Raw genomic sequence first — 23,836 nt, 5'->3', positions numbered from 1 at the left:
ACTAAAGTGTTTTGTGTTCCCCATAGGCAACATATTCTAACACTTTGGTATCTTCACCTTCTTTAGACTATTTTTCTTACTATTAAAGCTAAATTTTCCTTAATGAAGTTTAAATATGTCATGATTTTCTGTCCTGTCCTCTATGGATATAAGTCTAAACTGCACCAGCCATCTAGGAACATGAAGAATGTCATTTTGCCTCCTCCTAGAAGAAAAGAAAGGCTACTTCACAGGCTGTAGAGAACATACATATCTACATAGCCTGTTGTGAGGAGGGGTTTCTCTTCTTTTCCTCCCAGCAGAGTGGCATTGTTGACTGGTGTTTAAATTGCCACCTACCCCCCAAATCTTTTTCTTCAGTACTGCTGCTTGCTTTTAATTTCCTCACCTTTAACATAGATTATTCCTATCTCACTAAAATACCTTGCATTTGTCCATGTTGAATTTTATCCTATTCTGTTTAGGCCATTTGTGTAGTTTTCAAGATAATTTTAATTACAGTCTTGTTCTTGAAATTTCTTGATGCCTTCCTCATTTGCTGGGATCTTCTATCAGTCAGCTTGGTAAAAACCTTATTTTTCCTACTGGTTGATCCATGTGAACAGAGCCTTGGGTGACATGATCTTGGGTGAGGCATCCCTGCCCATGGCAGGGGGCTTGGAACTAAATGATCTTAAGGTCCTTTCCAACCCTACCTATTCTACGAGACTATGATTCTATAAAGCACCAGGCTATTTGTCCTTCCATTCTGATAGTGAACTGTTGATAAACAATCTCTGATTTTCATTTTACAAAGTAAATACTTATGAAAACATTACTGTGTTGGGTTTTTTTTAGCTGGGTAAGTTTTACTAATATATCTGTGAAACTTAATGCAAGCAGCATGTGTGTCTCTAATGACTATACATATTTATAGAGGACTTTACCCTGAATTATATCAAAACTTCTATGTAAATTGTATACAAAGGAATCCTTATCACAAAAATGGAGATGTTGCTCGAGGGGGTTATAGCTCTAGTTTAATAATTCGCAAGTGGCACAACCCAGAGTTTAAAAATGCAAAATAAAAAAAGGTTCTTTTTTTTCCCATGGGAGTCTTCATACTTATCTTTAATAAACTATCTCAAATCCCTAAGTGAAGAGCCTGAAATCAGTCTGTATGGAATCACTGTGGAAACAAAATGACAAAAGGTCAAAAGAAATAATCCAAATTCAAATTTCAGCTATACCAAGTCAGCAATATCAATTGTTTTATTTTTATAAACAGGTAAAAATGTTTTCTTACCAAATGGCCAAGATTGTTTCTATTATCCAAGTTTTAGTGTTTCCTTGTAAAATTAATTTTTCAATATTTTAAATGTTTTTTTTTTTCCTAAGAGTTTTGTATCTTATATGTTTTGGCATCAAACAGAATCTATAACGGTAATAATTACATCTGATTTATTCACTTATCCATTAGCAGAATCAGTTGAAAATTCATTATTTTCTAGTTTGTTTTTCTTGTAGTCAGAGCTGTTGGCACTTGTTTAAAATATGTGCACAAGTCCATGGGTCCTGATGAGATCCGTCCATGGGTCCTGATGAGATCCATCCGCGGGTCCTGAAGGAGCGGGCAAATGAAGTTGTGAAGCCACTGGCCATCATATTTGAAAAATCATGGCAGTCAGGTGAAGTTCCCGATGACTGGAAAAAGGGAAATATAACCCCCATTTTCAACAAGGGGAAAATGGATGACCTGGATAATTACAGACCAGTCAGTCTCACCTCTGTGCCCGGCAAAATCTTGGAGCAGATTCTCCTGGAAGGCATGCTAAGGCACATGAAAATCAACAAGGTGCTTGGTGACAGCCAGTATGGCTTCACTAAGGGGAAATCCTGCCTGACCAGTTTGGTGGCCTTCTATGATGGGGCTACGGAACTGATGGACAGGGGTAGAGCAGTTGATGTCATCTACCTGGACTTGTGCAAAGCGTTCAACACTGTCCCACATGACATCCTTGTCTCTAAATTGGAGAGACATCAATTTGATGGGTGGAGCACTCGGTGGATTAAGAACTGGCTGGATGGCCGCACGCAAAGAGTTGTGGTCAATGGCTCAATTTCCGGCTGGAGACCAGTAACGAGTGGTGTCCCTCACAGATTGGTGTTGGCACTGGTCCTGTTTAACATCTTTGTTGGTGACATGGACAGTGGGATTGAGTGTGCCCTCAGCAAGTTTGCCGATGACACCAAGCTGTGTGGTTGATACGCTGGAGGGAAGGAATGCCATCCAGAGGGACCTCGACACACTTGTGAAGTGAGCTGATGCCAACCTCATGAAGTTTAACCATGCCAAGTGCAAGGTCCTACACCTGGGTTGGAGCAATCCCAGGCACAGCTACAGGCTGAGCAGAGAAGAGATTCAGAGCAGCCCTGCAGAGAAGGACTTGGGGGTGTTGGTTGATGAGAAAATGAACATGAGCCGGCTTCAGTGTGTGCTTGCAGCCCAGAAAGCCAACCATATCCTGGGCTGCATCAAAAGGAGTGTGACCAGCAGGTCGAAGGAGGTGATCCTGCCCCTCTACTCTGCTCTTGTGAGACCTCACTTGGAGTATTGTGTGCAGTTCTGGTGTCCTCTACGTAAAAAGGACATGGAACTGTTGGAACAAGTCCAGAGAAGGGCCACGAGGATGATCAGGGGCCTGGAGCACCTCCCGTATGAAGACAGGCTGAGGAAGTTGGGTCTGTTCAGCCTGGAGAAGAGAAGACTGCATGGAGACCTCATAGCAGCCTTCCAGTATCTGAAGGGGACCTATAGGGGTGCTGGGGAGGGACTCTTCATTAGGGACTGTAGTGATAGGACAAGGGGTAATGGGTTAAAACTTAAACAGGGGAAGTTCAGGTTGGATATAAGAAGGAAATTCTTTCCTGTTAGGGTGGTGTGGCACTGGAATGGGTTGCCCAGGAAGGTTGTGAATGCTCCATCCCTGGCAGTGTTCAAGACCAGGTTGGACGAGGCCTTGGGTGATATGATTTAGTGTAAGGTGTCCCTGCCCACGGCAGGGGGGTTGGAACTAGATGATCTTAAGGTCCTTTCCAGGTCTAACTATTCTATGATTCTATGAAAATCAAGCTTCAGCTTGGCAGTGCACTTTTTGTCATGAAAATAATGAAAACAATCAAGTACAGTAGTATTGATTACGTAGTAATTATGTACTAAAGAGTAAGTGCTTATTTATATACAGATATCGCCATTTTTGTCCTATCTATGTGATTTGCCACTTTACAGTTTTCTAGGATCAGTGTGGAAAAAGGTAATCAAGGTTAAAAAAGAATTAAACTGCAGTTCCAGAATACCTCACAGATTGTGCAGTAGAAGTGAAGGTTTAAATTTGGTTTGAGTTCCTAACTCCTAATTTTCTTTTGTACCATTGATCACTCTTTTCCCAATTGGCTGTAATTCGTCTGTTAATCCCTGACTAGTCATCCTACCGAAGGTAAATCTGCTAGCCTTAATTAATGATGCCCTGATTCTCCCAGTTTTAGTAGAAACATGACAGAAAGGGAGTCTGAGACCAGTACCTTTAGGTTCAGCATGGAAAGGCACTTAAAACTGGAGAGGGGAAAGGGAGAGGCACACAATCCACAGCCTTTTTCTGCTCTGATGCAACTTTGGACTGGTTAGTTAGGGCATCTGTTTGTCCTGAGTTCCCAAAGGTCCAGAACAGTGTTAGCAATATTAACATATGTCTATGAAGCAATTGTTGGATGAAAAATAGCATATAAATATCCTTTGTGGTGCAATGGTATGAAAAAAAAGAGGTTTGGAAATGTCCTCAATTATTAGGTAAGAGCAGTAGGTAGAGGCCTGATAAACACAACTTCTAATAATCATCAAGTGTTGCAGTCACATAGGAACTCTCAAGGAGTTTTCTCCGAATCACCCCTTAGAATCTTGCTTTAGTTCTTGCTAAAGTGGATGTTCAAAATATTGTCCACTTCAGCTTGTGAGAAAGGAGTTAATCTGCAGCTAGTTTTGTGATCTTGGTGTTCTCAGATGTAGACCCTTCAGAATCTTCTGAAATGGTAGTTCTCAGCTTCTTCCTTGCTGGACCACAATTCTGTTGAGACATGCAGTTATTCCATGGAACTGAGGCCTGGTCAAAGGTCTTCCTCCTAGATTTATCCAAAGAGGTGGTTAATCACTTCAGATTAAGAAATTTGAGGGTTTAATAATATGTTGCTGTGGAATTTATACAATTGACTCTGAATGTTTTTTTTTTAGTTTCTGGAAAAGTGTGTGAACACTATTAACCTTGCCTCCAAACCTCTTGCTGGGATTCCAGATGGTTAGCCATTTTTTAATTATTTTTAACAGTGGAGAAGGTAATAATTGGTTCTTGAAAGAAAAGTTTCCCTAGTGAATGCATCATGCTTGTAAAGTAACCAGGATAGATTTATTGATTCTGGCTAGAAATTTAAAACGTAACCTTGAACACTTTGTGATCTTCCCAGTGATACATCCAAATTACTTCTGGTGCCATATAATGTATTTAAATCACATTATCATTTAAACCTTTTCTGTAGAAATGTATTTAACTAACTTCTTTACTAAGATATATCAATGACAATTACAGAGCTGAAAAAGTAATTTATTTATAATATTTGCTATCAAATTCTGTGATACAGATAACTCTACTCACCTCTTCATTCAGTATTGTGGGATAGATTTTGACCTACACCTATATAAACTATGAACTTAATGTATGGCTATTCTGTGGATGAAATCACATTAAATATATGTGAACCTATAAACTCTTTTTATGTGGGTAATAATAATGTGTTAAAAATAATCTGTACTTTGTAAAAGTTGGCAATAATAAGCAGTCTGTGTCCCTAAGCTTTATAATAATTGAGTTTTTAATCCTAAATAAGTATACATCTTTGCAACCATATACATCAGTATTGCATGTTATTTGAGGTTTTTTTCAAGCAGTGCCATTCCTGCTATCTAATCAGTCACTGTTGCACATTATTAGGTTTTGATGGTAGTACTACAATAAGAAATGTATCATATACCTCTTCTCATCACTATGATTTTAATCCAATAAACTCAATGTGTGCAAGTACAAGTAATTAACTGTGAAAGCATTTCTGCAAGGTTTGTGCAAGTAATCTTCTGCTTCTGTTTGGGACAGCCTCAGAGCACATACCACTATCTACTAGCTTTCAAATACAGATTCCTTAAATTTGTTTTTTATTGAAAATCTCTGGCAAAGAAAAAAATAACTGAATTATCTTTTTCTTGGCATAAGAAAATGACAATGTATGTTTGCTAACTGCTTGCAAGTAACTACATGCAGCAGTAACTGCTTTTAATTAAGGAAACTTCAAAACATGAAACTTGAAATTTCAGGCTGGGCCAATGACATAAGAGGCTGTGGTTTATAAACACATAAATAAAACCAATAAGCATCCTATCAAATGTTCTGTAACTTAACTGTTTAGTGGCAAAAAAAAAAAATGTATTGAATATTTTACCATTTTTTGTGCTTAGCAGCAAGAGATTTCTTGAGATGTAAACATAAACCCTGTATGCATCTGTCAAAGGGATTCTGCAGATTCCGTACTTATGTCTGTATAAAATTTAGTAACTGAGTAACTTTATCTTATCTACTTGTTCCAAGTTCAGATTAATCTCTGAACATGCTCCTGTAAAGTGAGGTTCTGATAGGCTAGTGTCTAGCCAGTGCTGTGTTAAGATTCAGTATCTATTTAGGGAAAGTTGATGGGCTAGTAAGCCTCTGTTAGTATGGAAGCCTTGCAAAGAGAGATGATATATCCAGCCTTAGTTCTTTAACCACATATTTAAGTACAAATGAGCTGACTGTACTTAAAAATGTTTCTGAAGCTACAGGATGCAAAGAAAATCCTGAGAGTTAGTTCAAAATAATTCATACAACTATTAATTAACAACTTATGTACACCAGATCAGAACTTTGTTGCTTGGATTTTGCTATTGACTCAAGTGGCCAAAAAATGTGTGGCTGCACTGTTGGAAAAGGGAGATTTAAAAACCTATACACCCCCAACAAAAAGTGATAGAACAGGTAGATTTACTTTTTATAGAAAGAAGATAGTCAGTGGGGCTCTATGTTTACTTACCAGAAGGTCAGGTCTGTGCTGTGGCATCTACTGACTGCTGGCTAGGATTATCTGCAGAAAGGAAAATGCAGAGGAAATCTATTAATTGAGAAGTAAGAAACAGACATGTAAAGAACAAGGAAGACACTAAAAGCAAAAGTAGCAACTTCAGAATATTTCAGGACATTGAAGGGAAAAAAGGACAGATAGCAGGAGGTATGCAAGAGTAGGTAATCTTTTAGTGCCAGAAACACATGCTTGCTGATGTAACTTCATCTTCACTAGCAAGGTTTTCCTGTTTAGATAGGCAGCAGCATGGTTTTACTGCTAAACGGATCTTTTGTTTAGCTGGCCTAAGATTAAAACAAAAACAAAAAGCAACTTTTGCAGCTCTGTCAGGTTCTGGAAGCTGCCAAGAAGCCTCTATAATATGCCCTGTTCCAAACAGTGAGCGTGCACACACAGTCTGGCCCTGGAAGGAGCTGCAGGTCCTTCCTGAAAAGGACATGTTCTAGTGTTAGCTGTGAGATCAGGCTTTTTCTTCTGTGCTTAGTTGCAATGTGAGTTAGATTATTCTAGTTTCTTCAGCTGGTCTTTAAAGAATATGTGAGAATTGCTAATGCATTAGAAGGCTGGCTCTTCCTCTTGAGGAAAGAGAAAGTGAGAAGTGTCTTTCTTTGAAAAATGTTTATTTTTCTATTGAAAAAGTAATACTTCTCTTGCAAGAACCTAGCTTGAAGTATTCAACAGCAATATATCACATATGTAGTCTAACAAACAGAGTTGAGAAAGCTACTTAGGACAACATAAAATGTGACAGTCTACAACTGTCAGTGACATGCTGCAGATATATGACTGGCTTCCCTCTGAAATGTTCCGTTTGAAAGGCAGCATCTTCTTCATTAAATTACCTTCCATACTGTAGAAAGTATTAATCAAGCAGCTACAAAATCCTTTAGAGCTCTGTACTTTCCTGTTCATGGTATGTCTGCATGACTCCCTTAGCTGGTAGTTACTGCTCCCAGCAGCTGCAAAGTTATTAGAGGGGTAGTTCTGAGGCCCCAGCAGGTAGCAGGTTGGCCGTACTGCAAATGTTGGCTTTTGGGGAAAATGGGCTCCCTCTGGTGAGTGGTTGAGTGGTTGTCAACTGAACTACCTCGGTGGTTTGGCTTGGCTTAGCTCACATTTGATTTTTAAATGGACTGCCGCAGTACTTGAACACCCACATGCACTGGCACCTTAAGTGTTGCTAGCAACCGTCAGCACTCATTCATTGTGTTTGTTTCCTGAAGTGGCATAGGGCTTGCAATAGTAAATCTTGCCATTTTTCATTAAATAGGAGGGAAAGCAGGAGACCGGCTGCAGTTGTGTAAGATAATTTTGGTGTGCTTCAGTTCCAGCTCTGGCCTTAGCAAATCACCAGTGTAGCTGGTTAATATTTCTTAGGCATTTTTCAGTTTATCTTGTGCTGAGCTACATACTACATGTATTTTTTGCAGGATTCAGGTCTGATAAAAAACAACCCATGAATATGCTTTGATTTTGTAACACTTATATTTATAAACATGTAAACCCAGAAATTAAAGCTCTGTAGTCATCCATTTTGCTTCATTAATTCAGGTATCTCCAGACTTTAATGGTAGAGAGCTGTCAACATGGTACATCTGGGTACTACTAAACAGTCTCCTAAAATTTGACTGAATTTTTATAAGCTGAGAAGGTCATTAAGTTTGCCATTGAAGCAAGGTTTCTAAATTGAATGTTCTCACATTTAAATCTAGACCCCCATTAAACAGACGTCCTGTCTTAATGGGACTGGTAAACTGGAGACAGCTGGGTAGAAATCGTCTTAGATCTTACAGGTTGTTTGCAGTAGGAGTGAGGATCTCTAGTTCTTGATCTATCTACGGTGTAAGTTTATTGAAATTCCTGGGTCTGGTTTTTTTTTTTTTTAAGTTTTCAGTTCTGTGTGATAAGTGCTCTCTCATCCTTTCAGTAAATACCCTCCAAAGGCTGTTGTGAAGATAAAAAGGTGATGTTAAGGGGACAAAGCAGGAGGAAGGGGGACTTTCAGTCTTAGGTTTGATTCAAACAGAAAATAAGTGTGACCGCTGAACTGCAGCTAGATAATTCTAAACATACCTCAAGCCCAAGTAATAACGACTGGATCAAAAAAAAAAAAAACAAATGAACCTGCATTGTTCAACCTAGCTTGGAGCTTTCTGCAGCTTAGTTGTCTTTCGCATTTAGTTGCCGGGTGTGTCAGACATGATCCCATGAGGGGCTCTTCCTTTCTCTCTCATGGCTCAGTGGTAGTCAAAGGTGTTCAGAATCTTCAATATTAATGGGTTCTAGGCAGAGAAACTGTAGACTTCATTGTGCCCTATAAAGCAAGCAGATGTCTGCCACTGAAAATGGTGCAAGTTTGGTAAAACGGGTTAGAAACAGGATCAGATTTGCTGCTTTGGATTTGGAAGATGTGCAGGTGTTTTTTTTACAATCTGCAACTTTATTTAATGTTTCAATGGAACATCGCTGGAACATTAATTTATATTAAAATCATACATTAATATTAAAATAATTAATATAAAAATTAAAAATCACTTTATGCATTAAGAGTACTCAAGGAAAATAAATATGGGAAAACCACACAGCTGCAGCCATCAGGAAATGAAACCAAGTTCATTTCTCAAAGCTCCCAACTGCCTGATTTTTCCTTTTTGTAGTCTATTTATCTAGGTAATTGTCAGATATCAAAAGTTGTAGTGCACTCAATCACAGAATGCAACTGCAAAGATGCAAAGATACAGTGAAAATCCAGAGCATTTCCACTGGGCAAATTTTCAAATGACAGCTTTAAACAATTTGATGTTTTGATTGGCAAAACCAGCATCAAACTTTGTGTTCATATCTTTTGGTTATAGCAAATGCCCTTTTAGGTGATGTAACAGAACAAGTATTTTTAAACAACATTACCACTGTCTAATTTCAGGGGTTGGCAATATATTTCAAAATAAATGTATCATATTGTCCATCTTGGAAGGTTTTATTTATTCAGCTTTAGTGCTGCTGAAGATTTAAATCCATTCTTAATTACTCTTTGATCTTACTTGTTCAACACTGCTGCTTCATCAGAACTGCAGATGGCAAGCCACTGATGTATGGATTTAGTCATTTAATAGTTTTGTTAGTATCACTAACTTCTGTTAAACTGCTAGTGTAGGATTATTTCCACCTGCTAAAATCCTAGCTCATCTCTTCTGTGACCCTAACGAATTGGCATGCTGGAGCAGTAACTGCCCAGCTCGAGGCTGAGCTACTTTCTCATTTGTCTAACATAACAGCTTAATTCTGGCTAAAGACCAAGAACTTTACACTTTGAAATTGCTGAGAAATATTGCTGCCTACTAAAAAGAGCAATATACAGATACACATTACAAGACTGAAGTAGTGTTATATATGGTAGCAGAGCCTACCTCCTAGAGATTATCTTTCGATATTCATTCTTCTGGACTTGTTAAGGATATTCTGGAAGCTGAATGATGCCAATGAAGAAATCTTTTTCACTCCAGTGTAACTAGGGTCAGCTTTTTAACAGTACAGTTACGTGACTTGTCCTTTGCTGAGCTGTCACTTTAGCGTTTAGCATGTCAGAATAAATCTTATATTAGCACAACTCTGCAGTAGCTCTGCTGACATAAAACCAGCATAAGTATAAGGAGAGGCTTGGCCAAATTGTTTAGTTCAGATCCCTGATCTTTTGGAGTGGCTCCAGCATTGTATAAAGCAGTTTTTTCTTTTTCTTCTTTTTTTTTTTTTTTTTTTTTTAACTTCTTTGTGCTTAAGTATGGAAGCTAACAGAATTTCTGTTCTTGGAAATTCAGTATTGGGGGGTTTATTTCGCTCTGGCTATTGGACTGCTTTGTGGTCCTTCGTGACTAATTCTTAAACTGAGGGGTACCGAAATCAGAATATCCTTGTGTAATCAAATTGTTGGAATTTCATATTACAGAGGAAAATGAAACAGGTCTGTGATCAATAATTAATCTTTATGTTAAAGGAGCATTTATGAGTGTAACGTGTGATGAGACTCAGATCTAGGTTGTGTTCTTAGCGGTTTGAGGAAAGTGCTATTTCTAGGCTTCCTTTCAATGTAATTTAAACTGAGAAGCATTTGCCGTTGATTTTATCAGAATTTGTTTGGGTCCACGTACTGTCTAACTGGAATAGATATTACAGAAGTACCTCGCACTCGTGTGAGTTAAACATGCCATTTCCCGTTGATTCCCATACATATGATTTATGTTTTCAGACTGATGTAGGGAAACCGTTGCAGCCGAATGAAAGCCAAACCAAAGCCCAAGCAGTCCCGGCGGCGTCAGAGTTAACTCCTTCCTAGGAGCAGGCACGGTGGAGGTTCTTTCCTCCCCAGTACCTCAGCTCCATATACTGGGCACTGCCAGGGTTCAGCAGAGGTGCAAAACCTCAGTAACTTCACAGAAAAGCCATTTCCTTCAGACAAGGAAATTTTCTGACTGTCTTTCAGTGCCGTGACACATGGTACGTGCCCCTATGTACTTGGAAGAATGACAGATGTCAAGATGTCGTTTTTGTATTTGTATATGTATAAAGTATTTCCTACCACAGAGAAAAAAGGATAGGAGAATGGGAAGGTGGTCCAGGACTCTGCAACGTCCCGTGTGCTCGGCTGTGACCGCTAAAGGGACAGCACTGCAGTCCCTGCACCGACCCCGGGGTGTCTGCTTGAGACGGAGCCCCTCTGCGGATAAATGAACGGCATCTCAGTGCCTCCAGTCCGATCGGTTCCGAAGTTCGCCCAGGCGGCCCAGAGAGGGCTGCGGGACAGCTGTCAGACCCCCAGGGAAGTCCTGCCCTGCCTGCCCCGGCCGCAAGCCCGCCGGCTGCAGCGCAGGGGCCGTCTCGCCTCCAATCTGCTGCCCGGAGCGGGGGGTTCGGCGTTGGGGGAACCCCACTCGTGTCCATCGGGAGGCAAAAGCGCTCTTACCTTGGAGTGGGAAACGCCCTTCTGCCCTAACACGCGGGGACACAGCAGCTTCCGCAGCGCAGCGCAGCCGCGCAAAGCTGCAGGTACCGCGTTGTGAGGGGTCGGCGGCTGCCCCGGGGTGTCGTCTCACCCAGCAGCCGCCCAGCCCTGGCGATGTACGGGTTTCCACGGCAGCGTTCCCGCTCTGGTTGTGAGCGGCGAGTTTTTTCTGGTTTGGGGTTTTGGGTCCGTTTGATAGAATGCAATTTGCAGATAAAACTAACTCATGAGAAGCAGCAACTATTTAACTGGGGACTATTACTTGGCTGTAGAGTCATTCCTGACGAGGACCTCGGTGGTACACACACTTTCCTAACTCTCGGCAAGCCTTCATGCCTTCATTCGGGGGATCTCTTCCCCTGTGCAGCGTTATCGGGCTGGGCTGGTTTCATTTAGTGTTTTTGAGCTACTTTAAAGAGGCAAAGCGTGTTGCCTTTAAACACACGTGGGTTTTTTTTTTTTTTTAAAGGGGGGGGGGGAGGCTCTTGTCTTGAGAAACTGCTTGGTTTGCAGGAAGCCCTCCGGATGTTTGCTGCTTTTCATGTGGCATTTGTGGTCGGCTCTGATAACGCCGGGAGCACCACTTCCAACACCGCGGGCCGCAGCCGACCTGAAATAGAAACACATCTCTGGCCGGAGGATCCCCGCGCCGTGCCCCGCCGGGTTTAAAAGGTCAATAAATCAGGAGGATGAACTCCCGGCGGCATTGTTAGGTTGGGAAAGTTCACGAATGACCCCGGGAGTCGTGCGACCACGAAGGTTTCGGGAGTGTCAGACGAAGCTCTTCAGTAAACGCTTTAGGGAAGAGTGGTGGAAGTGGAGAGCGCAACCGCAGTGGGAGCCAGTGCTGTGAGGGGTGTTTTAATGTTACAATTCAAGAATCCCTAAAGAGTCAAAACAGAAATCGAGAAAATATGTGAGATCATCTCCTTATGACGCCAGGGGCACTGAAAGGGTCACAAACTGCCCACATTTTCTGTACAAAAGAGGGAGCTTTTACTTTCTCGGCTTCGATTCAAAACACACCTTTCTTTCTTTGATCCCAGATCAATGAGCTGTAGAAACGGTTTGCACAAATCTGCCGAACAAAGTCAGGGCAGTTTGCTTAGTTTACTGCCTCGTGTTCATTATATAGAAAAACATTTTCTTTTATGCTGGAAGTGACAGCCCCCAAACTGCTGTAAACCGTGTTTGCAAGCGGTCCCTTAACCCGCTGAACTTTTCCAGTACTAGCTCTTGCAGGATTTGTTCCCTTGCCTGCCGAGAATGTTCCTGCTCAGTAGAGTGAAAGGGACAGTTTGGCGTTTTAACAAGAAATAAAAGGTTGAAAAAATTCAGGGCAGCCGGTTTTGGCCGGGTCAGTGACACGGCGGGAGCTGGGAAAGGGACGAGGCTCTCCCGGGCAGTGCGTTGTGACCCTCTGAGGTTTTGTTTCGCTTGGGAGTTATCCCACTTTCCCCCTCAACTGAGTGTTCTGGTCTCAGGAGGGAAAAACACACACACTGTCATCCTGTGGGAGTTCACCTCAGACGCGGTTCGAATTCTGGTAAATTTAGCGTTTTCTCTGGGTACCGGCCGTGTGTGTCATACCCTGGGGCTCTGCGTCCCGGTACGTCGGGTCGGGAAATATCACTGCCTCAGCCATAAATCAAAATCACTGGCGCACCAGCATAAGGGGTGCCCTGAGGCCCCCCAAAGGCGAGGGACTGAAAACTAATAGAAAAAAAAAAAAATCCTAAAAAGCATTCCTGGTTATTTTTGACAGCTCTGTGTTGACGGTCGGTTTGCAAGCGGAACACGTCCAGATGAGTTTCTTTCACAGTCGGTTTTGAACGCATTATACTTTTGCAAGAATGGGATAGTTAAATACTTGTATGAGGTCAATTTATACATCCATATGTGTAGAAACATTGTTTTCGCCTCCGCTGCTTTTCATAGCATCTGACAGAAGAAAAGCAGAGCTCTGCGATCGCTGCCTCTCGTTTCCCCTTCGACGGGGGAAGGGGGAAATAACACTAAAAGCTGCTCTTTGCTTGATTTTAGGCAGCTACCAGAATTTTGGCAACGGTTTCGACTTGTCGCAACAAGGATAAATACAGGGTTACCATTAGGTTGGAAATATATAGATTGTATATATTATAATCTCTAACAAACAGGGGGAAGCAGAAAGTGTGAATGCACAAGTGCCGCCGTAGTTGTCCTCCCGATGTTTATCTTGCGCAGGTACCGATAGTCGCTGAGGTTTTCTTCTTCATAGAAAATTGAAAAACATTTAGAATATTTAGGATATATTGGGAATACACTTGACTGGCTCTCAAATGTAAAGGAGCGGGTTTTACTCTGCCCAAACCGGCATTTTCAATGTTACAGTAAGTGAATGGTGATACTGTTTTCATTCATTTCATTTCAGCTAGGATCCTTACAATCTTGGTTTATTTGATCGAAGTGGCCACCCAAACAAAGGTGTCCTTAACCAAATAAACCGCTTTGATCTTCAGTTTAAAGCTCGGCTCTTTCTCAAATAAGCATCGATGCATTTAATAGCACCACATAACAGTGCAAATATTAAACAGCGCCCGTGAAAACGCCGTATTTTGCATTTATTTGTGTGCGGAAAAAAATAACATAAATGGTAGCGAGATAGAATTTGTGTTTATTCTGAAGTGAAGGACTCTTTTCAAGCTCTGTTTGTGTTTAAAGTTTGTTTAGGTGGGCAAATGAGAGCTCCTGAAGAAGTCAATGCAGCAAGCAACTCCTGCAGCAAAGCCCACGTAAAAAATAATCAGGTCAGTTTACCCTACATACAGTAAATATTTGCACTTTTGGCAGATACTGAGTAACTTTATTACGAAGTATGAAGAAGTGAGATCGGATGTATTTTATAGGCTTTACGGTGGATATAGTACCCCACCCTTTTAGAATTACATATTTTAGAGCTTTAGGGGTGAAATTCGTTAAGGTGACACCAGACGGCAGGAGGCTGCAGGGTGATGGCTGCTCTTATTCTTCCGCAGTCTCTTTCCAAGCCGGCCCACCAAGTGAGCCGCCTGTATCACTCCGGGAGTTACAGGGTATCTGGCTCCTGATGGAAGCAGTCTGAACCTTCCACCGTTGTCACGTTCCCCTTGGTCAGGGTTCTCCTTTTCTGGTTGGGCAGGTAACCGGTGGATATCTACCTGAAGACATGCCGGTAGCGCAGGACCTCGGCGGGCCATTCTCTGCTGCCACCATGGGAGCGGGAATGAACTCCGAGCGCCGTTTACGAATGCACTATCCATTCACCCGAACGACCCCCCTCACAGTTCCACAGGGAAGGGGGCAGTACTGGGCACAGAGACACTCGACATGCTCAGGTGCCGGCCGCGTCGGGAGGAGCCCCGGGGCTGCCCCGCACCGCAGGGGGAGACGCCGCCACCGCCCGGTGTCCCCACCCCCCGAGGCCCCATTGGCCGCGTCGCCGCTCAAATAGGGCCGGGCGACAGCGGCTGCCAGCAGCGAGCGGGGCCCGAGCGACGAGAGTAGCCGCTTCCCCCACCGGAGCTCTCGGCCCCGGCGGCGCAGCCAGACATGAGCAGCCCCGATGCGGGCTACGCCAGCAGCGAGGACCAGGCTCAGGGGCGGTGCTCGTTGCCCGTTATGATGCCGGCCGTGGGCCCATGCCCGTGGGCAGAGTCGCTGAGCCCGCTGGGCGAGGCAAAGGCGAAGGGCGAGGCGACGGCGTCAGGGGCGTCGGGCGGCCGGAGCAAGAGCGAGGCGCGGATCCGGCGGCCCATGAATGCCTTCATGGTGTGGGCGAAGGACGAGCGCAAGCGGCTGGCGCAGCAGAACCCGGACCTGCACAACGCCGAGCTCAGCAAGATGCTGGGTGAGCGCGAGGGGTGCCGGCAGGCGAGGATGGGGGCTCGGGATACTGGCGGGTAGTAGAATGCGGCGGGCGGGTTCATGAAATGGGGGACTCGGGTGGGTGTCGGGGCACGGACTGAGGGCGGATCCGGGAGCTCCCGTTGTGCCGGGGTTCCAGGTGTGCGGAGTTCCCGATATGCCGGGGTCCCGCGGGGCGGGTTCGAGAGCTCGAAGCCGGCGCCCGCCCGGGGCTCTGGGCCGGGCTGCGGACGAGACGGCGGCGCCGTCGGGGCCAGGCGCGGAGTCCCGCCCGTGTGCGGCCGGTCTGACGGTGGTCGTGTGCGCAGGTAAATCGTGGAAGGCGCTGTCGCTGTCGGAGAAGCGCCCGTTCGTGGAGGAGGCGGAGCGGCTGCGGGTGCAGCACATGCAGGACCACCCCAACTACAAGTACCGGCCGCGGCGGCGGAAACAGGTGAAGCGCCTGAAGCGGGTGGAGAGCGGCTTCCTGCAGCACGGCCTGGCGGAGCCGGCGGGGCCCGGGCTGAGCACCGAGGCAGGCGGCAGCAGCGGCAGGATGTGCGTGGAGGGCCTGAGCCTGCCCTACGGCGAGCAGGGCTACGCGGTGTCGGGCGTGGGCCACTACCGGGACTGTCCACCGCTGGGCGCCGGCTTCGACGGGTACAGCCTGCCGACGCCGGACCCGTCGCCGCTGGACACGGTGGAGAGCGAAGCGCCGTTCCTGGCGGCGGGGCTGCAGGAGGAGTGCGCGCTGGTGCCCTACGGCTTCGCCCCGCACCCGGCGGCGGCGGGCGAGTACTCGGCGGCGGCGAGCGAGAGTCCGGCGGGCGCGGCGCTGCGCCGGCACCTGCCTTCCGGCGAGGCGCTGGGCCCGGGCCCCGCGCTGCAGGGGCTGCAGGGGCTGCTGGGCTGCCCGGCGCCGTTGCACGCCTACTACGGGCAGGCGTGCCAGCCGCCGGGCCCGGGGCGCGGCCCGTTGCCGCCGGGAGCCGTCGGGCAGCCGTCGCCGCCGCCCGAGGCAGCGCCGTGCCGGGAGCAGCTGGAGCAGCTGCCGCCGGAGGAGCTGCTGGGCGAGGTGGACCGCACCGAGTTCGAGCAGTACCTGCACTTCGCCTGCAAGCCCGAGCTGGGGCTGACCTTCGCCGGACACGACGTGGCCGAGAGCGTGGGGCCCGTCTCCTCGGCCGTGTCGGACGCCAGCACCGCCGTGTACTACTGCGGCTACCCCGACGTGTGAGGGCCTCCTCGGGAACACGGCTCTTCTTGGCTCGGACTTGCGGGCGGGCCCCCAGCCCTGCTCCTATTTATGTAATTTATTTGAATCTTGAGAACTGACAGGGTATCCGCGACCTGCTCGAGGTTTAAAAGGCGACTCGCCTTTTCGCTGTCCAGGTGGTGCAGGTTTTACCACTACCGTCCGACAGTGACATGTCAAACTGTTCCTGCTGTGGAATCATGATGTTAGTAACACACGTGGAATACAGAGTCGGAGATCTTGTTAGAGATCCACATGCTATTGTAATGTTGTACAGAATGCTGGGTTTGGGTTTTATATGTTGGATTTGTACAGAATAATTTTGCACTTTTACAAATAAAAGGGAAATAATAAAACTGGTTGCTGATATCTCCTCCAAGGGGTGTTATCGTACTTTGTGGTCGATCACTGTTGCTTTTTAAACTACTTTTACTAATGTCCCTTGCCGTAAGCATTCCATCCTGTCATCCTCTCTGTAGACAATCTTCTTCTGTCTCTCTTGCTCGAATGACAAACAAAACTTTAAGGGCTCAGAAAGTGTCTACTCCACGCTGTTCTTTATTTGGTGGTTTCTCAGATTGTTGATTAATATGAATTAATTTAAAAATTAATAAAAAGGGCGACCTATTTTGTAGCTGAGGAGTAAAAACTGTAAAAATGATCTTACCGAAGTAGGTTAAAGTTTGGGTCTGTTTTTAATGTAACCGTGGACATATGGTATGCCATCAAGAAGAGCTCCTCGCTGAAATGGGCAGCGAAGCTCCCGGTCATTCAAGCACCTCCCCGGCGAACCTGTGTGCCGTGTCCGGGGAGCTGCCTGGAGCAGGCTGGCCGTGGGGGTAGCACACCCCAGCTGTGCGGGAACGACAGCAGTAAATCTGTGCTAAAAGCAGGTGAAAAATTTCGACACGAGTCTCTGAAGGGGGATGCTGGGCAGGGGCAGCCCCCTCGGGAACCTCCCGCAGCGGCTCCTTCAGCCGCACCTCAGAGAGTCTTACCTTTACCTTCCTAAAGTAATCCTTCAAACTGCTTCATCACGACTATAAATAGAAACATCTTTGGGGTTGACAAATATGCGTCCTGCAGTTAAACTTCCGTGGCAGAGAGAGGGGACAAGGAGGGGGCAAGATTTTAGTGTCAGGACCGACTCCAGCTGTGGTGTTGGAATGATAAATTCGTGCTGTTCATTACTGAAATCGGACGGAGCAGTTATCTGGGTCGTTTGCTTCCTCAGATAAAGTTGTGGAGCTGAGTCCTGGGAGGAGGGGGCCAGGCCCGAAGTGGCAGACTTGCCCACTGATTAACCGGTCTTCCACAAGAAAGGGAAATTCAGCTGGGGACGCTTCCAGATCACTTTAAAGAAGCTGATGTTTGCACTGGTGACGGATGAAACAGTGCCCACAGCCCCAGATGACGACTGCCTCGCTCAGTGAAATTCAAGCATTGCCTCGCTGGCAACTGCATACTTTTAGTAGTCTTGAATTAAAATGAATTCAGACCCTTAGTGTTCTGTTAAATCTAGCCTCTAGCTTCTCAAACAGCTTTCAATTCCAGAAGGTACAGCTTAAATACCCACCCTGCCACTGTCTTTATTCCTCGATGTATACTCCAGAAAACAGATGTGTTCCTGAATGAGATGGTACCTCAGGGCAAGGGCATTAGATGTCTGCTAGATACGTTAAATTTGGAAAAGGTGCTCCTAAACACAGGCATGTAAATCCAGTAAAGAAATATGCATGAGAAATTATGTTTCATGCTGGGTGAATTTTCCCTTTATCATATGCTTTTAACCTACAGGATTGAATTAAATTCGTTTTGCCTTTCCCACACACGATTTTCTGAAGGAAAATCACTTTAGTTGGTGTTGGGAATCAATCATTACCATGCTTTTGATAAGTTTGGCCACCATTTCTTGTCGTTTTTCACTTAGGTGCAGGTTTTGCTCCTCTCCTTTCTTCTTCATCCCAACTTGCTGGACAACTGGAAGCTGCGGAGAACTTGTAACTGTCAGCGGGCTCATGACAAAGGTCGAAAGCCTTCTACTTGCCTTTGATTAATGATAGTACCTGAAGTGACTGGCAATAAATAGTGTTAAATAAATGCATAGGTTTGGAAAATACCATAGCAGTCCTGGGTGCCAATCGGTTTGTATTGCATAGGTAGATCTTACAACAACCCTTTGCCCAGAGCTTTTTCAGATTGAAATCTAATTCCTGCGTGTATCCAAAAGTGTAGTCCTTCCCGTGAGAAGAACTCCCTTCTTCCCTGAGCCTTCCATTGCACGTCTAAAATGCGGCAGGCTTATGCACTGCCAATACATACGAAGCAAATTTTTCTGAAGCTCCGTCCCAGGCCTGTTTTTCCATAGGGCGTGTCTTGACATTCTAGATGATGTTCACCCAAATCTGACCTGCAGCCCTTCTGAAAACATCAAACCTTCCGCACGTCCCCTGAATGCCTCTGATAACTGGGTATTAAGAGAAGGACCCAAACCCGACTGATGACCTCTTTCCAAGGGTTCGGCTCCGGTGTTGGCGCGGGGGAAGCGGTTGCTTCCCCCGGCAGGAGGCGGAAGAAGGCTGCAAGTGGGAGAGGAGAAGCAAAGTGCCCCGCGGCTCCCTCACTGCCGCCCCCTGTGCAGGGCCGGGCTCTGCTGCTGCTGTCCCGGAACCGCACCGCTCCCCGGAACCGCATCTGCTCTGCGTTTAGCAGTTCTGGTTGACTCCCAAAAGTAAACCACAAACAGGGGATGACACCTTCAAACGCCTCTCCAGCCCTGACAGCATAGCCGCTCTCCAGTTACACGTTAGAAAGGCAGCTCCTCAGGCCCCTTTCCCCAGGGACAGGGAGTGCTCTTTCCCTGCAGCTCCCCGGGGCTAAACGGTGTCCAGCTCAGTTTTTTTGAGTCCCTGTGTTAGCAGTTCCTCGTGTTGCAAGGTGTCCGTACTCGTATCTCCATTTTTTCCAACAAAGCTCCTTATGTGGGTGTCACACTGCAGCTGGACTCCTTTTCCTATTTGTTTTCTTTCTCATTTTCTTTTTCCTTTTCCTTTTTGTGTGTGTGTTCCCTTTCTTCCTTAGGTTTGTCGGTAGAAAAGTCAGTAGGCCTCAGCTGACAGAAAGAGACTTCAAAGGCGCTGAACTAAAACCAGTTCAGGATTCATCTACACGGGGCAGCCGGCAGCGAGAAGTCAGGTGGTGAGAATGAACCCTCACTCACTAACGGAGGGTAGCTGGTACTGCAAATGTCAGGAAGCGGCGGTGCTGGGCTCTGAGAAAACAGCATTAGCTTTGGGCAGATTTATGTCCGTTGTTTGTTTCTGGTAGTTGCGTGCTTTTCGAACTAGAAAAAGAGCAATCCATAGGCTGCAGAATTTCTCTTTATAGAGATGTTTTACTTATTTACGTGTTATTTTGGAACAAATCGCTCAGGGGGACCGCTGATGGCCTCCCCTTGAGGTCTGTACTGAGGCAGTGGTGTGCATTGGGGCTCAACAGTGGGTTACCACCACGGTGCTGCTGTGCCAAGTAACGTGTTACAGACAGGGCTGTGAAATCCAGGATGTACATACTCACATTTACTTAACGTTAAATAGGCAATTAATGTGTTCACTAATTAAATGACTGCAAGATCAGAGCTCTATTTCTCTGCTGCAGCTTCCCATCTGCAAGAAGGCGACAGTTTCTTTCACCTTCTCTTTTAACAGAACCTCTTAAATATGGCATCTGATTCCTCATCTAATGCAGTGTGCTGGTCCATCAAGGCTTCTTGACAACTGATACTCTTTTATCACGGAATCATAGAATCACAGGACAGTTTGTGCTGGAAGGGACCTTGAAGATCATCTAGCTCCAACCCCCGTGACATGAGCAGGAACCCCTTACATTAGACGAGGTTGCTCAAAGCCCCATTCAGTCTGTCCTTGAACACTGCCAGGGATGGGGCAGCCACAGCTTCTCTGGGGAATCTGTCCCAGTGTCTCACCACCCTCACAGATGATACTCTAACTGTATGTATTTGTCCTGGGTTCAGCAGTAGCAGTCATTTTTCTCCTTCTTGGTAGCTGGTGCAGTGAAGTGTTTTGACTTTTGGCTTGGGAACAGAGCTGATAACAAGGATGTTTTGGTTTGGCCAAGGACCTTGTGAGCCTCATGCTCTGCCAGGGAGGAGGGGAAGCCAGGAGGAAGCAGACAGGACACCTGACCCAAACTGACCAAAGAGGTATTCCATACCACAGCACGTCATGCCCAGGATGTAACTGGGAGTTACCCAGAAGGGCTGGGAGACTGCAGGGTTGGAGGAGGTATCGGTCGGAGCTTGGTTGGGCTGGGGGAGTTATCGTTTGGCTGGTGCTGAGGTGTTGTATTCTCTTCCCTTGTTATTTCCTTTATCATTGTTATTACTGGTGGTAGCAGCAGTGATTTGTGTTATACCTTAGTTACTAAACTGTTCTTATCCCAACCCGCGGGAGTTGCATTCTTTTCGATTCTCCTCTCCATCCCTCTGGGAGTAGGGGGAGGGAAAGAAGGGGGGAAGTGAGTGAACGAGTTGTCTGACTGGGTTTAAACCACGACAGTATTTTACCCAGAACGATTGACTCAGAAGCTCACAGGAGGTCTGTGGCACAAGGAGATTTCAACTAAATGCAAATACTGCTCCAGAGCAAATGCTGTGTAATTTTCCTTGTTCCTGTTGACCGCTGAGTGACTTCTCTCTAGCTTGGCTGCTGCTGAATATATCCCCTATTTTGGGATTAAAAAAAAAAAACAGAACAAACCAACAAAAAAACACAACACAACAAACCCCAAACAGCCAAACAACAACCAAAACCAGAAACAAAACCAAAACCAAAGCCCACATCTTCCAAAGACAAAAAGAAAAGAAATTTAAGCTATTCCTACGCTGTAGGGAACAAGCAGTTTCTACCCTGTAAAAGGACAGGTTACATGAAGGAGAAGACGAGTTACCTGTTTCCTGTGCGTGCCCCGAGGGGCGCGGAACTGCCCGGCCCCGGAGCTGCCAGCACAGACCACATGATCCGCTCCCCACCCCGCACGGCCCTGTTCCCAGCCGCTTCTGGCGTCCCACGGCTGAGGAACGGGTGCAATTACACCCTTATATTATTTCTGAAACTTTGTTTTGAGGAGTAGGTGATTTATCCGCCACCTCTCCTAATGTCCTTCCTTTATGCTGCTGAATCTGTATTTGAAACCTCTGGATCTACTTGAGGAGGTCCAGAGGAGGTCCACAAAGATGATCAGAGAGAGGTCTGGAGCACCTTTCTTGTGAAGAGGCCGAGAGTTGGGCTTGTCCAGCCTGGAAAAGAGAAGGCTCTGGGGAGACTTCAGAGCAGCTTATGTCCCCTAAAGTGGAACTACAGGAAATCTGGAGAAGGACTTTTTTCACGGGCATGTAGTTTTTAGGACAAGAGGAAATGGCTTTAATCTGAAAGAGGTAGATTCAGATTAGATATTAGGAAGAAATTCTTCGCTATGAGGGTGATGAGACACTGGAACAAGTTGCTCAGAGAAGTTGTGGCTGCCCCATCCCTGACAGTTCTCCAGGCCAGGCTGGACTGGGCTTTGAGCAACCTGGTCTAATGGCAGGTGTAGGTGTCCCTGTCCATAGTTGGAACTAGATGATCTTTAAGGTCCCTTCCAAACCAAACCATTCTGTGATTATATTTTTGGCTCTCGGAAATCACCCGTACCTGCTCGGGGGAGGTGCCGGTGGCGACGATGCACCGTGGAGCCGCTTTACGGGACAAGCCCTAGCAGCTCACACTGTCGAGTTTTGACATACCGTGAGGGAATCGCTTGACGCAGTTCACATAGCGGGATAAAGTCGCTTCCCGGACTGTGCCGTGACCCGGCCAGCGCTCATTTAACCTAATTGACTGAGACATTTTGTGTCCGCCGAAGGGAAGCCCCAGAATGCTGGGGGGGGGGGTGGGGTTGAGGGGTGGGCGGTGGGTTGCGGGTGTCCTGCCCAGTCTCTCCAGAGCGCTCCTCAAAGGGACAGCGGACGGCCGCTCCACGATTAACAGGGCTGGTTTGCTCTTGGTGACCAAGCACCGCGATAGCCCTTAGGTGCCGCTACCGAACAGCTGGGACAGAGGGTGCAGCGGCGGGCACGGAAGGCGGAGGCAGCCGCCAAGAGCAGCGGTGTGGCTCCGGGCTTGAAGGCAGTCCGCTAAAAGCGATGAGGAGCGGTGAGGCTGATCCTGACCTCAACTCTGATCCTGCCCTTGAGGTTGTCAGAGTTTTCCCTAAAAATCGACTCCCAGTTACAGCAGTGAACGGAACGGTTGCCTGGTTTTTCACTGGGGAAATTTAAAATGAGTATTTAAAGAATACAAGTCATCCTTTGTGCCTGAGTGTTAAAAACAAGAGCGGAGAAGACATTTCTCCCAGCAGTTTCAGGCGTTTAAATATAAATGTTAATCTACGTTCTGTCCGAACTCAGGCTGACAACGTTATCGCCGTTATGATTATCGTTAAATGGCTGGTCCATCGTTTCTCCAGTATTTAACCCTCCCCCACCCTTTCCCGGCCCGCAGGCATTTATATCGGCTCTCCGAGTTCCGTGCTCCCCAGGGAAGCCGAAAGTCTGTATAATTCACGTCAGCGCTGATCTTCCCTTAAGAATTAACCTGAAACTATTTTGTCTCAACTTCAATCCACACACGACCGAGCAAGAAACTGTACGATGCCTTCAATAATGCCAGTGTCGGTTTATTGTGTACACGAACTATTCAGTATTTCTTCCCAATCCTCCGCGTAACTGCCCACCCCGACTATTTAATTAACAAGCAGTAATTGCATGGATAAAGGCACCGATGTTCTGAGCTTTGGACTGAAAAACGGCCCAGCGAGGTCACACTGGTCTTGCCAAGGCCGCCGGTCGCTCGGCTGCTCGTTCATGGACAAATCTAGGCATGCAAACTGCATGGAATGTGGCCCTAATAAAACACTTTCCCAGACGTACGGTGAGAAATAGTGTAATTGGCACGATGGAAAACAACATCAAATACACATTCAATGGTGTTTTCCGTTGAGTGTCCCACTTCTCAGGACCACGTTCGCAATGACAGCAGGCAGACAGTAAGGAAAATAATTTTCAAAATCAAACCCAAAGCCACATCTTTTTAAAGAAAACTATACAGTATCGCCTTCACAACCTTTCTAAATGTTCCAATGAACTAAGGGTTGGCTTGATTTTGAACACACCGCGTTTCAAGGGAACCAGCTGGCCAAGGAGGCGAGCCACACCGGCAGAAAGAGCAGAGGGGATGCCGCGGGCATCGACAGTGACAGTCGGGTGGGGAGAGAACCTTCCCCGTGCGCGGTGCTACGCTCGGAGAGGATGGGGGTAAGGGCGAGGGGGACCCCAGACGGCTCCAGGTGCCGGCCGCTTCGGGAGGAGCCCGGGGCCGCCCCTCACCGCAGGGGGAGACGCCGCCACTGCTCGGCGCCGCGCCACCGCCCCCGAGGCCCCATTGGCCTCGTCGCCGCTCAAATAGGGCCGGGCG

The 23,836-nt window shown here is 46.4% G+C and overlaps 2 protein-coding genes across 2 annotated transcripts in view; one reads left to right on the top strand and one right to left on the bottom strand.

The window, feature by feature from the left end:
• Positions 1–12,136, bottom strand: part of ATP6V1H (ATPase H+ transporting V1 subunit H) — a 287,370-nt gene extending 275,234 nt beyond the window's left edge. The window contains exon 1 of the mRNA XM_061448478.1: positions 12,126–12,136. The gene's annotated coding sequence lies outside the window, so the exon portion shown is untranslated. The remainder of the gene's footprint in view (positions 1–12,125) is intronic.
• A 2,526-nt stretch (positions 12,137–14,662) lies between these two features.
• Positions 14,663–16,306, top strand: LOC133266354 (transcription factor SOX-17-like). The gene is made up of 2 exons (XM_061447550.1): positions 14,663–15,053; positions 15,379–16,306. The coding sequence occupies exons 1-2, from the start codon at positions 14,756–14,758 to the stop codon at positions 16,284–16,286; spliced, it is 1,206 nt and encodes a 401-aa protein (XP_061303534.1). The 5' UTR covers positions 14,663–14,755; the 3' UTR covers positions 16,287–16,306.
• Positions 16,307–23,836: the final 7,530 nt, after the last annotated feature.

The sequence above is a fragment of the Pezoporus flaviventris genome, unplaced genomic scaffold (genome assembly GCF_033815535.1).
Source record: "Pezoporus flaviventris isolate CSIRO_AGI_PZ_B2104156 unplaced genomic scaffold, CSIRO_AGI_Pfla_v1 ptg000007l, whole genome shotgun sequence".
NCBI lineage: Eukaryota > Metazoa > Chordata > Aves > Psittaciformes > Psittacidae > Pezoporus > Pezoporus flaviventris.
This window is presented reverse-complemented; position numbering and strand designations above follow the sequence as displayed.